At 46.4% G+C, this 14227-nt stretch overlaps 4 protein-coding genes across 4 annotated transcripts; 1 reads left to right on the top strand and 3 right to left on the bottom strand.

Annotated features, from left to right (window-relative positions):
* Positions 1 to 205: 205 nt before the first annotated feature.
* On the bottom strand, positions 206 to 2766 carry Asppvi_009770 (dynamin-related GTPase DNM1; the record flags this gene model as incomplete). The annotated part of the gene is made up of 3 exons (XM_043305618.1): positions 206 to 517; positions 579 to 2570; positions 2668 to 2766. The coding sequence occupies 3 exons, from the start codon at positions 2764 to 2766 to the stop codon at positions 206 to 208; spliced, it is 2403 nt and encodes an 800-aa protein (XP_043161553.1).
* A 959-nt stretch (positions 2767 to 3725) lies between these two features.
* Asppvi_009769 (putative actin binding protein) lies at positions 3726 to 6284 on the bottom strand (the record flags this gene model as incomplete). The annotated part of the gene is made up of 4 exons (XM_043305617.1): positions 3726 to 3812; positions 3917 to 5788; positions 5847 to 6034; positions 6089 to 6284. 4 exons carry the CDS (start codon positions 6282 to 6284, stop codon positions 3726 to 3728), a joined length of 2343 nt encoding a protein of 780 aa, XP_043161552.1.
* A 1849-nt stretch (positions 6285 to 8133) lies between these two features.
* On the top strand, positions 8134 to 11297 carry Asppvi_009768 (AMP deaminase; the record flags this gene model as incomplete). Its single annotated transcript, XM_043305616.1, has 4 exons — positions 8134 to 9462; positions 9518 to 10638; positions 10757 to 10842; positions 11053 to 11297. 4 exons carry the CDS (start codon positions 8134 to 8136, stop codon positions 11295 to 11297), a joined length of 2781 nt encoding a protein of 926 aa, XP_043161551.1.
* A 703-nt stretch (positions 11298 to 12000) lies between these two features.
* Asppvi_009767 (uncharacterized protein) lies at positions 12001 to 13902 on the bottom strand (the record flags this gene model as incomplete). Its single annotated transcript, XM_043305615.1, has 1 exon — positions 12001 to 13902. One exon carries the CDS (start codon positions 13900 to 13902, stop codon positions 12001 to 12003), a length of 1902 nt encoding a protein of 633 aa, XP_043161550.1.
* Positions 13903 to 14227: the final 325 nt, after the last annotated feature.

The following is a 14227-nucleotide window of genomic DNA, read 5'->3' as shown; positions in this document are numbered from 1 at the left end:
TCTTTAACGTCTTAGTACAAAGTATAGCCAATAGTCAAGCATGCACMGCACAGGGGCATTCACTCAATTGAAAGACGGAGAACAAACACTATATGTACAATTGCATGGTACAGCATCAATGACATCCATCACTGATCCGCTGGGGAACATCTGAAACAGGTTTTGTGGGTTGATGGCTCTCTAACAAAGCTTTGCATCATGGAGGTCACAGCACTTCACCTACAATTCTCGCTGCTTCTTTGTACGTTTCTAACAGCCTTTCACACTTTTCTCTCTCCGCCTTGATGCCATCATCTTCATAAAGGAGCTCTGAGAACAGATCCTCTTTATAAAGCTCGCTCACAAGCCTATTTTGCACAACATCTTTACTATGGTTGACAAGAAGGTGCATAATAGCTTTCGGGACTTGGTCGGCGATGGTTTCCCGAACAATATTGAAATACGAGGAAATCAGTCGACGAATCAGCTCTGTTTCCATGAGCTCGCGGTCAGAGAGAGTCAGCTCAGCATGGTCCGCCTGCCATAAGTCAAGTAAGCTCTCGTTTCAAATGAATTAAAAGAATGGATATTCGACATACATGCTGAGACATCTCCCCACCGTAATCAGAAGATCCTGCACAGTCATCGGGTAACGACATTGGCGAGCGTATATCCGGTCGTCTAATGCTCTGGCTAATGCTGGGCTCGCTGAGATGGTTGGGTTGTCTTTGTTGAATCAAGGGCTGAGGCAGCGGTGTCGAGCTCTGCATCCCGTCCTTGCCAAAAAAGTAATTCAAGAACGAGTCGCGTGTAGTATTCGTAGCACCAAACATGGCATTTGGGTTAGTGTTGACACCGTTCAGGGTCGCGGTAATGGCACTATCTTGACCCTTGTTAACGTGAGGGGACATGCTCCTGGAATTCTTCGAAATTTGACCACGACTACTGAGGTTTTGTGTTCTCAACTCAGCGGAGTGGTCCTCTTCCTCTTCAGGAGAGATTGGGACGGCGCCATTGACACTGCCCAGCTCTTTTTGACGTCTTCTCTCTCGCTTTTTTCTATCGTCTGCTAACATCATCTTTCTTTCCTGTTCCTGTTTATTCTGTATGACAGACGACATTGCTGCTGCTGCTCCAAGAAAGTTTGGGTGATTCGTGTTGATGTACGCCCTTTGAATGGAGATTAGAGATTCAACGTAAGCAGAGCATGGTCCCAAACGCTCGCGAAGAAGATCGGACACTACTTCAATAAGTTTTGCTTGCAGTCGAGGGAAGCGCAAGAGTTCTTGGGAGCCACAGGTATGACAAATTTTGATGAGCTCTTCGTAGACGAGTTCAACACAACGCTGACTCGGAGCTTCGAGCATTTTAATCTGAGGCTTCACAAGCAGGTCAAAGGCAAGTTCTGGAACAAAAAGACTTGGTCGAGGGCCGGTCGAGTTTCTGATCGCCGTTCGTATATCGGACACTGTCAAATTATGTGTGGGATCAATGGTTTCAAGCGAGTTGCCGAACACAGAGTTGAATATATAGTATATCCTGGCACCTCCGCACAGCTCCTTAGTTGAAATTTCAGAGGAGGTACCGTCGATCGAAGAGATAAAGGAGGAGGCAAAACGTGTCATCAGCTGCAGTATCAACGATCCACGATGTTCTTCCCCACTGAATTGTTTGTTGCCATAGCTGGCAAGCTCTTGTTGCGTTTGGCCCATGAGCGTGTTGAGGCGGGCTTTGATATCTGGCAAACGATCTCGTATATGAGCCATCAGCGTCGTGTTCAACGTTTTTGCAAGAAACTGAGTTCCGCATCTATTCGCCATGTTTCGATAAGCAGGGTGGTGCCTGAAGAACTCAAGTTCAGCCTGCAAGGCCTCGGATAGCGACTTCCCTGACTGTATATCTTGCTGAGATCGATTGACGACGCCGATGAAACCAAGTTTCAACGGGTAAACACGACCAGAAAGAATGTCCATGGCATTGGTTCCATGATCCATTAAATCCAATTTCGTCAAGACACCAATTGTTCTCCGGCCCATTGGATCTACTTGTCTTGCAAGCTTTAGCGCTTCGGAGTTCACAAGGTCGACATTTGCCGGAGAGACTGCGAGTATAATGCTATTCGGCTTGGCTATGTATTCAAGAATCAACGTTCGGGTCTGCTTCTCAATGTCGGATGGTTGGTCTCCGATAGGCACCTTAGTCAACCCTGGTAAATCGACCATGGTAAGATTGAGCACATGAGGTGAGAATATCTTGAGATTGATTGGCTGTCTATTGATGCCTTTGTTATTCCCAGCAATTCGAGCTGTTTCGGCCTCAATCTCCTGCTTCACCAAGGCAAAGTCTTCGAACTTGCGCCCCGGAAGATGATGAAATTCAGCCCATTCGTGTTGATTAGCTACACTAGCAGCTGTGTGGGGTGCAAGAACATCGTTGTCACCGGGCCTATCATTGTGCTCACTGGGGATGTTGATGAGCTGTAGAATCAAGGGCCGTCTTGTGACGATACCACTACCCCTCGGTAGGAAATCCCTCCCAACAATGTTTTCCAGGACAGAAGATTTTCCAGAAGACTGGGAGCCTACAACGACCTAGAGAGAAAGAAAAATTTCGAGAAGATGAATCAGCAAAAGAGAAGTAATGGAGTAATGTTGGCACACAGTTGTGATGCCTTGCATAGGAACTCACAATTTGCGGTAGATCGAGCGAGTCATTTCCAATTGTGTTGAAAACAAGATCTTGTAGCTTATTCACTGTTATAAGCAAGTCTTCACTAAGGGATGCCATGTTGCCCTGAGAATCGAGCCCAGGTAGCACTTAGTGCTTCAGAGACTGGTGCAGGACGTTTAAAAGATGACCGGGTAGGGGGATGGGTAAAGTTCTAATAAGGAAAGTAGTGTTGAAGTCTTCTGAAAGTGACAGATAGATGAATTGAAGATGAACAATGGAATTTGCTATTTTGATAGTGTGATATAGAACACACAATAGCTATGAGCAGAGGTACATAGGTAGTATTTAATACCAAAAGCAGTGGTTTGTATAGTTGAACCAACAGAAAAAGCTAGAGTATATCACGTGATTCTGACTATACAATTCATTGAAAATCTACCAATACTCCTTTATAGGTATATATCTACATATGGTCTTTCAATTACTGGATAAGTCTCTAATAGTTCGCAAACAAACGTATTCCATTGATCTTTCTGTGATTTTCTAGCTCTGTTTTCAAAAACTGCACTCCCCATAGGCAGGACTGACGTCTAGAGATGTCTAGACATTTATATATTTTTCAGGACTAGCCTCATGTGTAAACTTATGGCTCACCTGCACATGTCATGATGCAGCAACCATACATACAGAGAATAGAGTAACAGAATTGGCCGTTCCGTCAAAATGCCAGGTGCCACATTGATTGAACAACGCCATTGTCACCAGCTAGTTGATTTAATGATGTAGTAAGCTATTTTATCTCTTGAACTGGATTGGGAAGGATACACATTCAATGACTTCTGCTGAAGTTCAGACATCAATGAGAGAAATAAGGCCCGGGACAAAAGACTAAAGTACAGGCTTTTACAGAGGGTTAGAGTTCCAATATCTGACACAGGAGTCGAAAGTGTAATTGTGAGTTGTTTTCCTTGTAATGGTCTTGAAGCAGACGCGGATGCCAGACTTGCTGGACCGCTTTTATCAACACCTGACCGGGACTCCAACGTGCCCCAGCCAAGAGAAAGAGCAATCACGACCTACTCCTCGAGTTGTACGTAGTTGGCAGGGAAGAGCCCCTTCTGGCCCTTGTACTCGCCGAACCACCAATCATCATCCGGGAATTCCTAGTGTTGAGTTAGCGATGACGTTGGTTGGCTAGGAAGTCATGGCAAGAAAGAGGGGGGGGGAAGACGAAGAAGTAAAAAGGACTGCAAGATGTTCCACTTACGATGTTGACTATGTGAGCACCCTCCGGGAAGCTGAGCTCATTGTCCTCCGCAGCCTCGTAGTCATACAGTGCCATTGCAACCGGCTGTGCGATATCTTTCCTTTCCCCAGGGCTGTGGGCAGGAACGATTGGAGAAATTTCCTGGGGTTCTTCAGCTCCAGCAACTGGTGCGAGCTGTTCTAGCTGGTTTTCATTGACGAGCTCAACATAGTTGCTGGGGAAGAGACCCCGCTCGCCACGCGCATTAGAACCGAGCCACCAGTCCTTATCGACCATCTCTATACCAGACACATACTCTCCCTCCTTCAAGTCTATTTCATTGTCCTCTGCCTTCTCATAATCATACTGAACAATAGCCTGGGGCGCCTCGTCTTGAGGACGGTCAACGACTGTAGCTTTTGACGTTTCCCTACCTATATCAATCGCAGTATCCTCGAGCCCTTCATTGTCCGGTACCGCCTGTCGGAGGCTTTGTGTCGGCATGACGGGAGGTGGCGAGTATTGTTCATCGTGAGCGTCGGCAACTTCTCCTCGTCCAACTGGCACAGCAACGCGAATTGGAGAAGACTCACGTACGGGAAGCGGCGTTGGAGGGGTAGGGGAACGAGGCTGTTGAGGAGGGCTAGGTATAGGCCGATGAGCTTCGACGTCCGAAGGTTCCTCCGGGTTCATCCCATGTGAATTATACGGTGCAGGTAATCCCTTTTCGGAATCAGGTATGCCTACTGGTTCTTCATCGGGAGAGGGAGTCATGCCAGCACCACTTGATTTCTGATCCTGGCTGGCAGAGTCTGGCTGGCCAGGCAGTGACGTTTCCAGCCCAGTCGTCAACCCCTGCCCTTGCTGGGAGACACCACGGTCCACAGAGTTGCCCGTAGGCGTAGTCTGAACGGGAGCCCATGTCTTGCCATTGTACGAACTTTTCCATTCTCCGTTGATGCTGCCCTGACCGCTTGCTGCTGATGGGCTAGGGGCAGGACCTTGCCCTCGTTCTCGGGCTTTTCTTTCAGCCCACTGCTGCGCAGGAGTCTTTCCTCCTTCGTCTGCAAACGTTCTGCTTGCAATGCCAACCTGTGTGGCAGCAGGGACCGGGCTTGAAACGAAGCCACTGGGCAAGGGTGCCTTTGTGCCTGTAAAAGTTGAGCTTAGCCCGATTTTGTTCGCAACCTTCGGCTTAGGTAAAGTCGTCAGACGCTCAGGCTGATCGGCTAGTCTTGGAGAATCCAAAGATTTGATCCTTTCATTACGCGATTCAACAGGGTTGCTTGAGACGGACTGGTCAACTGATGATTCAGGTTGCTTCTGCGCCTTAGAACGGATAGCAGCAATATCGACCTTACCAACCGGCTCATATGCGCCTTTCACAGGCTCGGGTCGGTCTTCTTTAAATCCTCCTGCTTCCCGTGCTTGTTTCCTGATTGCAGCGATATCCACTTTGCCTATCGGCTGATAGCCACCCTTAACAACATCATTGTTCTCTGTGCCGGGAAGCTCATGATAATGGGATGTTCTGGGCTGGTTCTGAGATTTGATTGCCTCTATGTCAACCTTAGTTGGCTTGTACGCGGACTGAACCTTTTCAAGTTCTGTCCTGGTAACCGGGGGCGCATCTGGACCCCAGCCATTATCGTCGCCGCTCATTCTTGGAAGCACCCTAGCGGAAACATTTGACACGGTCTTCGAGTCTACCGCACCAGTTCTGGTGGGGGTAAATGCTGGTTTGCTTGCAACTGAAGGCGTTTTGGGCACAGCAGTGACTGGCGAAGCTCGTTCTGGTGTGTATTTCGCACCAGAAGCATCTCCGACCTTCTGTATTATTCCCTCGGGTGTCAAATCTCCCTCGGAGCGTGCAGTGATTTGGACATGATAGTTCTGGAGTAACCTAATATCAGAAATTATGTTCATCTAACCTGTACAAGGGGACACCGACGGATAAAAACTTTGATACAGCAGACAGGTGGCTTGTAAAGTATCCTTTCGTTCGTTCTGGGACACCCTCCCCACACCATCCGATGAGGACATTCTTCGGGAGACCAGTGTTCGGATCAGTGACTTTGACGAAAGCGAACTGGATCTTTCCTTCCGAGAACTCGTCAATGAGATCCTCAAGCTCACCAGCTGCGAGATTAGGTATCAGCATTCGAGTTGAGCCTCGAGTAATAGGTGACTAACCCCCGGTATTCTGGACCTTCAAGACACTTTCCTTGCTATCTGAATTCCTCTGGAAGGCATTGACCAAAGGCGTTGAGACAGAGAATACCGCCCATTGTCCATATGTAGCGCTGCCGGTAGGTAGCGAACAATCGATTACGGACTGATAACTCTTGGTGATTGATGGCCCGTTCGATGAGAGATTCAGAGATGCCATATCGCTGAGAACTAGTTGATGGGTAGTGGTGAGGATCTGGGGATCAAATAAGTGATGCAATGATGGTTGCTAACTACAGTTATTTTAGTCAACTAGTATTGCAAGGTGCGGAACAGATTTCATGGAGAGTGAATAAGTGTGATGCAGGTAACTAAGATTAGGTAGGTCAGTCAGCCGGGATAAGGAGGCCAGGTGTGTTCCAACATTAGGTTCATAATCTTACTTCCTTGGGTAAAGGTAAATCAACAAAGTACCTACATTTGGGTACTAATATTATTGGGTACATAGTTAGTACTAGCGACTCCATAATAGTTGATACCCCCATACGACGGGAATAAAAAAATCATAGAGTCCATACAGAGACCTACCTACTCTGTAAGCTAGTCTAGATAAATGGCTGCCTTACTAACTTGTACCACAGTATATAGTAGGGAGCTTCTAGGGAGATACCTACTAAAGTTGCCTTAGTACTGCAGTATGTTGATTACATCATGGAGGGGCGCCAAGTGGTGATTATTGTAATAGAAGGAGCTCTTATACCATTAATATGGCCAGTTCTGCAGGTATGCCAGCACTTTGCTGTATTCACTAATCTATAATGATGGATCTATTAAAATAAGCAATGGGGTTTATAATCATTATCAGATGCATAGTGAATTAAAAGCTAGTTATTATACCTGAGATTTAGGTAAATAAATCCCTTGCAGGAACAAGATATGACTCTGTACGACCCAACCTGGGTTGTAATATTTTAATACGACTATGAGAGGTAAGGTAACCTGGCTGATGTGGCCTTAATAATGCTTTCCCTTAGCTGCCCTAGGGTACATTACGTTATCCAAATCCCACTCATATATTCCATCAGGTAGATAATGTAGATATTATTTAATATATAAATACAGTAGATGATATGGGCAAAGATGCTATATAGGTGATCTGTATAAAATATATATAGATAAAGGTATGACTGAAGCAGGATAATTAGGTACTATTTCACCAAGTACATGATCTATAGGCCTGCAATAACACATATAACATGTATAGTAACAACACAACGCTGCTCATACAGTCTTGGAGCTCTTATTTTATTTTTTATTTCCCCCCCCTTTCCCCCTAATCAGACTTAATTCTGGTCCCACAAAGCCACGCAGGCTCAAGCACTGATCTTCTTAGAGAGAAATGAAGGTATAGTACATTGGCTTCTTCATTAAACAATCAGATGGGGTCAAAATAAGGAAGAGCATACAGCTTTCATGTTTCACCATGACAAAGATAATGAAGGCGATCCTTTGCTTAGACTATTGGTGACTAGGACAATTGGCCAGGTGCATGTACAACTACTGAGAGTCATGCTGCCCTCCTGGCCTCCTGGAGCCTGATACGGCCTGTTTCTGAGGATATATGTATTGCTGGTATTATTAGAGACTTGTCGATCATTTAGTTCGAATTTGGTTCGGACTTTTTAACATTGTTCATATCTTGCAAATACTAGCCGCGTTTGGCTGGTACCATTTGCTCTGTATTGTTTATATAATGTAGATGGCAGAAAACTGATAAGCTAGGGCACTACCTAAAAGTGTATCCAAGTAAGGTACAGATTACAACAACCTACTTTAGCCTCTCGATAGAGGGGTAGATCTAATTTCCTTATCTTCAGTGGAAGCAATTTTAATATCCCACTAGTACCCCAGTAGTACGCGGTGAGACTTCCATGTGACCCTACTGCTGGCTCTATACTAATCTGCAGTACACGAGTTTTTCTGAGAAGATTTTGGAAGAATTCCAGACCGCAAGGTACAATCGCTGACACGTTATCCCTGTTTTCATTCAAATCTTTCCTGACACCCGCATGCTCGGAATGGATAATGCGCATGACCTACAAGGTAGCCCTGAAAGCTCAACTGTCGACTTAAAACATGACCGCGATGAAGAAAACACACAACAGGCAGATGTTGACAGCTCTTTATCTGCAACTGTGACAGATAGTCTTGACAATGTACTCCCAAGGGATAGAGAGATGAAAACACCAACATATGATTATGCTTACGAGAAGTCGATGAGTCACACAGAAGCAAAACTCTTCTACCAGCATCATCAATTAGTGTCGCGTGGCGCCGACAGTGAGTCTGATCAGTGTTCCGGCCTTACGGGCAGGCCTTCTGCCTCTGACATACCATCAGCTAAAGAAGAGACGGACGGAAGGCCTCAGACAGGCATACTGGGCTCGAGTAATTCCACGCAGTTTAGCACGCCTGCTTCGGGATACGCCGAAAATACCAGCACCAGTACCGGTCAGCTTCCACTCCGAGATGATGCAATGCATCATGAGATTTCAAATGAACAAGGATCCCCTTACATGCAATTCGCCACTGAGGTTCCAGGTGCTATCAAAAGTGCTATGAATATGACGGGCAGCGGCACGGTTGCCTCGGAATTAAACATCATCTACCGCAAGATTCGCGGGCTACTTGAGCGACGCGCCGAATATATCCAACTGTCATCACAGGGTCCTGAGGATAATCCCAAAGATCGTCCCGATTGGAGGATTTACCCTCCCCCGCCAGAACCGGCCTGGGATGCTGATAGAGAGAATGGGAAACAAGAATCCTCTCCTGGTGCCGGGCCGAAAAAAAGAAAGATGGGCCAGGATATTGGTGAGGACTTCGACATGGCTGACTTCATTCCGCTGCCGGGAGAGTCAAGTTGGACTTTCACACTGGATGAAAATAGTGTCTACCAAGTGTACGAAAATATCGAGGCTGCAAATGTGCACAGGCCTACCATCAGAATACCTTCATTGCGTGATTTTTATATGGACCTCGATGCAGTCATAGATGTGTCCACAGACGGACCGGCCAAGAGCTTTGCGTTTAAACGCCTTTCTTACCTGGAGGGCAAATTCCAACTCTACACGCTGCTCAATGAATATCAGGAGATTGCTGACAGCAAAAAAGTACCACATAGAGACTTCTACAACGTCCGGAAAGTCGACACTCATGTACATCACTCGGCTTGCATGAATCAGAAGCATCTCCTCAGGTTCATCAAAAGCAAAATGAAGAAGTCACCTGATGAGGTTGTATTATTCCGGGATGGTAAACATTTAACGTTACGAGAGGTTTTTGAAAGCATAAACCTAACAGCTTATGACTTGAGCATTGATACGCTGGATATGCATGTATGTATCATTCCCACAAGTCTTTCCTCTATAACTCTTCTCATCAATTTTGCAGGCGCATACGGATTCCTTCCATCGCTTTGACAAGTTCAATCTCAAATATAATCCCGTCGGGGAGTCTAGGCTGCGTGAGATCTTCTTGAAGACGGACAATTATATTAAAGGCCGCTATCTGGCCGAGATCACAAAAGAGGTCATCTCAGATTTAGAGTCCAGCAAATATCAAATGGTGGAGTGGCGCATCTCAATATACGGAAGGTCGATTCAAGAATGGGACAAACTCGCTGCTTGGGTCGTTGACAACAAATTGTTTTCCCCCAATGTGCGTTGGCTAATACAAGTTCCTCGGCTTTACGACGTCTACAAAGCAAGCGGCATGATGGAGAACTTCGAGCAAGTCATCACAAACGTTTTCCAGCCCCTATTTGAGGTGACCAAAAATCCCAGCAGCCATCCCAAGCTTCATATCTTCCTCCAGCGTGTGGTCGGATTCGACAGCGTGGATGACGAAAGCAAAGCTGAGCGCCGGCTGTATAGAAAATATCCCATTCCTAGAGAATGGAATACAAAACAAAATCCTCCGTACAGCTATTGGATTTACTTCATGTTCGCTAATATCGCGTCATTGAATTTCTGGAGAAAGCAACGCGGCTTTAACACCTTTGTTTTAAGACCTCATTGCGGTGAGGCTGGGGATCCAGATCATCTTGCAGTTGGCTTTCTCTGCTGCCACAGCATCAGTCATGGGATACTGCTTAGAAAGGTCCCTCTACTGCAGTATTTGTTTTACCTCGATCAGATTGGAATCGCAATGTCCCCGCTCAGTAACAACGCGCTGTTCCTGACATATGACAAGAACCCGTTTGCGAACTTTTTCAGGCGCGGCCTGAATGTATCCTTGTCAACGGACGATCCTCTACAATTTGCATTTACCAAGGAGCCATTGATTGAAGAATATTCGGTTGCTGCGCAGATATACAAATTCAACGCTGTGGACATGTGTGAGCTCGCAAAACATTCAGTCGAGCAAAGTGGCTTTGAACTATCATTGAAGAAGAGATGGCTTGGTGCAAACTGTTCTCTTCGCGGGGTCGCAGGAAATAATGTCGCAAAAAGCAATGTGCCAGACATTCGGGAGCAATTTAGGCATGAAACATTACTTGGGGAGCTTGCCTTGTAAGTTATTCTCGTGCTTGCAGTTCACCATACAGATAGACATCTTGGGGCTAAAATAAGACTGCTGACGTATTAGGATTGAACGATATTCTGATCGTCATATTGACTGTTCAGCTAGGCGACCAATCGCCCCCGCCACAAGCAGTCAGCCAGAAGCACTGTCACGGGTTCCTCTGGATCCAGAGCAAGGACACCCAGGCCATTGTAAGTTCAACGTTTGCAGATCTGCAAACTTGCCTTTAGAGTCTCTTACCCGATGATGTTGGAGTCTTTATCGTCTCATTCTCACTGTTATTATCGCCATTTTCACCGTGTTTCTATGGTTGTCCTGTGTCCTTCGTGTGTCCTTCGGGTGCTTGTTCAGTGTAAGGTCTTAGTGTCTGTTTCGGCTGATTGCTGATTATGAACATGCAGCACAGCCTCCCATTAGCTCGGCCTTACCTCAACTTCGATCCAACACCAGCGAAGCAGAGGCTCTTCGAAACCTTTACTCCTCAGATGCCACCAGAGCCGACGAGTCTGGCAACTCAATTGAAGATACCCATCCCACAGGGCAAGCGGCAGCTTCTCCGGGAAGTCCACCTGAGCACCGAATTTTCCCTGGTATTGTCCATGAGAGAATCCGGAGAGATAGTAACAACATCAATAATGACTGCTGAAAGTCATTCGAAAATAAGGCAGAGAGCATTGGTCAGGCCAATGCTGGAGTCTCAAGAATCCGAAAATAAACTGCTTTGACATATCTGTTTACAAATGTTATGAACCTGATTTGAACATGTTTGAAGTTATCCGTCCACATCTTAATATTGATATAATCTTTTATTTCATGCCTCGGTGGCGTTGTGATCTGGATACTAGGGAATTACTGTCTACTCTGGTGTACTATCTATATAGCATATTACAATATGAAAAGCTTTACCTTAGGGGAAATAGCTACGAAGCCAGGGTATAGAAATTTCTAGTGCCTGGCTAAGGTACTGATAGGGATTAGGGGGGGATATTAATGTATGTGATACTGGATACTGATGTCTAGCCATACAGCAAATCATTGAAGCCTCGTGGCGCCGAAGGTGCTGAGAAAAAGGGATGGAGAGCATGCTATAGGTGATCTGTGATATTTCGAAGATACGTATGCTAAAGATAGTACATGGCATTTCGAAATAAGTCACTTACCTCCTCTGTATACATGATATTAGAGATACTTCCAAGCTATAGAAATGAATGATGTGGGGAAAAAATAAGGTTAGAAAGAAATGGCGCTATATAACTTGATATTGTTGGCGAGAGGTCATGACTCTAGGCTAGTATGTGCATGGACCAAGAACAATATCGCAATATTAATATTTTCAGGTCAAAAGTTCATTAAATTGCCCAGCTCCCTCTCCTCTCAAGCACACCCCATGCGTCATGATCATCATCATTATCAGAGCTGGGTTGTGATCTTGCCCAGTCATGAATATACAAACGTAAGGCCACCCAACGGGCACAGACCTGTCTAACGACCGGCCCGTTTGTTGAACCATCTTCATTGACTTGAAGGTAGCCCCTCGCAAGAGCAGATGTATCACCCCGTCTAAGTTCCTTCACGGGGATGCCTGACACCCTGCTAAGCTCTTGGTCGTAGTAACGTGCAACACACGGATAACCTAGAGATAAGTAGTTATAGATCTGGGTCACGAAATTATCGTGAATCCCAAAGCAGCAGTCATGATGTTCATTATCAATATCATGACGCGATAATTCTCCTACATCTAAAGCCAGATGACAAGAGGAGCTAGAAGTAGATTGGTCATGGTCCTGCTCATCGCTGCATACTTTAGATTGGCACTCATTGTTGTTATAGCGACGAAAATTGTCTGTCACGCAGGGTGAAGATCCTTTGGATCGCTGAGCATGCTTGTAGTTGCAACATGTTCCCTTCCAGAGACCAGTAGTTGCATCATCCCGCAGATGATCAGGTTGTGTACACCAAAGACCAGAATCATTGCAGACTCGATGCCTGGAATCAGTGGCACAGTCCCGCACAGAGCCACTCTCACACACCGACGCTTCGGGAGATAAACTCTGCGGGAAGTCAAGGTCATCGCCTAGCATAGGTGGACGCGCGAGATGCCGGGAGAGATCTGGCTCATAGTTTCCTCTCCAGTAGCCATTATCGATTCCGTTGTAAAACTGTCGAGGGTTGAATATCGCGGACGAAAGGCGTGCCCCCTTCGTACCCGCCATAGCACGATCCCTCATTTCGGCATCCTCCTTATGCCGGCGCATATGTTCAAGTTCCCACGGAAGATCGGCCGATGATTCCCGCCTCGATACATGCAGAAGGGTGTTTTTCGAGTCCACATCGGAACATTCGTCTTCATCCTTGTCGATTGCAAAGTGATCCACAGGCTCATAGACTTGTTCATTAGGAAATGCTGCAAGTGCCTGCTCCTTCAGTTGATTTTCCACCGACTGAGCAGCAAGAGAAAGAAAGTACTCCGCCATATGACCATCACAGCCAGTTTGACGACTGTTTTCGGCTTTTGAGTGATGAGCAGATACATTGGATGAAACGGAGGGAGACGCCGAGAGCGACGGTATTTCCGACCCCTCCGAGGCATCGCTGCAGCTGGAAGGAATTGCAGGGAGGTCTGGCACTCGAAAAGAGTGGCTTCTTGACTGCTGGCGCTGTTGAAGTCTAGAGTATGAAAATTTAGATTCGATTGTGGCAGAGGAAGCATCTGAACTCGCATAGGTGGAGATGCCGCTTTGTGTTCGAGACCCGTTGTCATATCCCTGTACAGGAGCTTCAGACAAAGTAGGCGACGTTTCATTGCGGCGAAATGAACGTTTATTAGTCTCAACAAGCTGAGGCGCAAACTTTCTAGTGCATGATTGCACGTGGAGTACGACTTTTTTGGCAGCTGAACTCGAAACAGGATAGTCCAGTCGGTCTCTGTTCGTTTCGGTGTCAAGCGAATTGTGCCTTGTCAGCTGCCACTGGGAACGGCCGCAGATCCGGTTGTCACTATCTTCAATGTCATTCGGTATCAAGGAGTGGTCCTGCTGTTGTTGCGAACTCTTGACATCGTGGGGTGAGACTGGCCGTGTATCTGCGATGAGTGTTCGTCCTGGCTTGTCTGATTCAACCCCCTGCTCCACAGAAGAGGCCTGCGCCGAGGAAGGCGACTGGCGATTCCGGGAACTGCGAGATGACGTTTCAATCACACTAGGTAGAAATTTCCTGACCCTTTGGGGTGTTTTCTTCGTCTGCTCCGACATTGTCTTGGGTATTTTGATGACACAACAGTGTGTAGACACTTCACATGGAGCTAGGGTGCTTTGCAACTGCCGAGTGCTGCCATGTCCTAATAGGATAACTTTGTGGGCAAATCCAAGACAAGTGCAGTCTAGCTCTCAGGCAGGCATGGTTGCAAAATATAGTAAATGTCACCCTGATTGTCTCATCCAGGACGACTCTCCTTTCTTTTTCTGTAGTATCAGATTATATTTGACTGAAGGCTGCCATAGTATGACTGCTCACGTAGCTTCCACAAGAAGTGAATACGTTGTCTATACAGGATGGTCTCGAAGTTCGAGGTGCCAA

The sequence above is a fragment of the Aspergillus pseudoviridinutans genome, assembly GCF_018340605.1.
Source record: "Aspergillus pseudoviridinutans IFM 55266 DNA, scaffold_7, whole genome shotgun sequence".
Lineage (NCBI taxonomy): Eukaryota > Fungi > Ascomycota > Eurotiomycetes > Eurotiales > Aspergillaceae > Aspergillus > Aspergillus pseudoviridinutans.
Note: the sequence above shows the minus strand (reverse complement) of the source record. Positions and strands in the feature narration are given on the sequence as shown.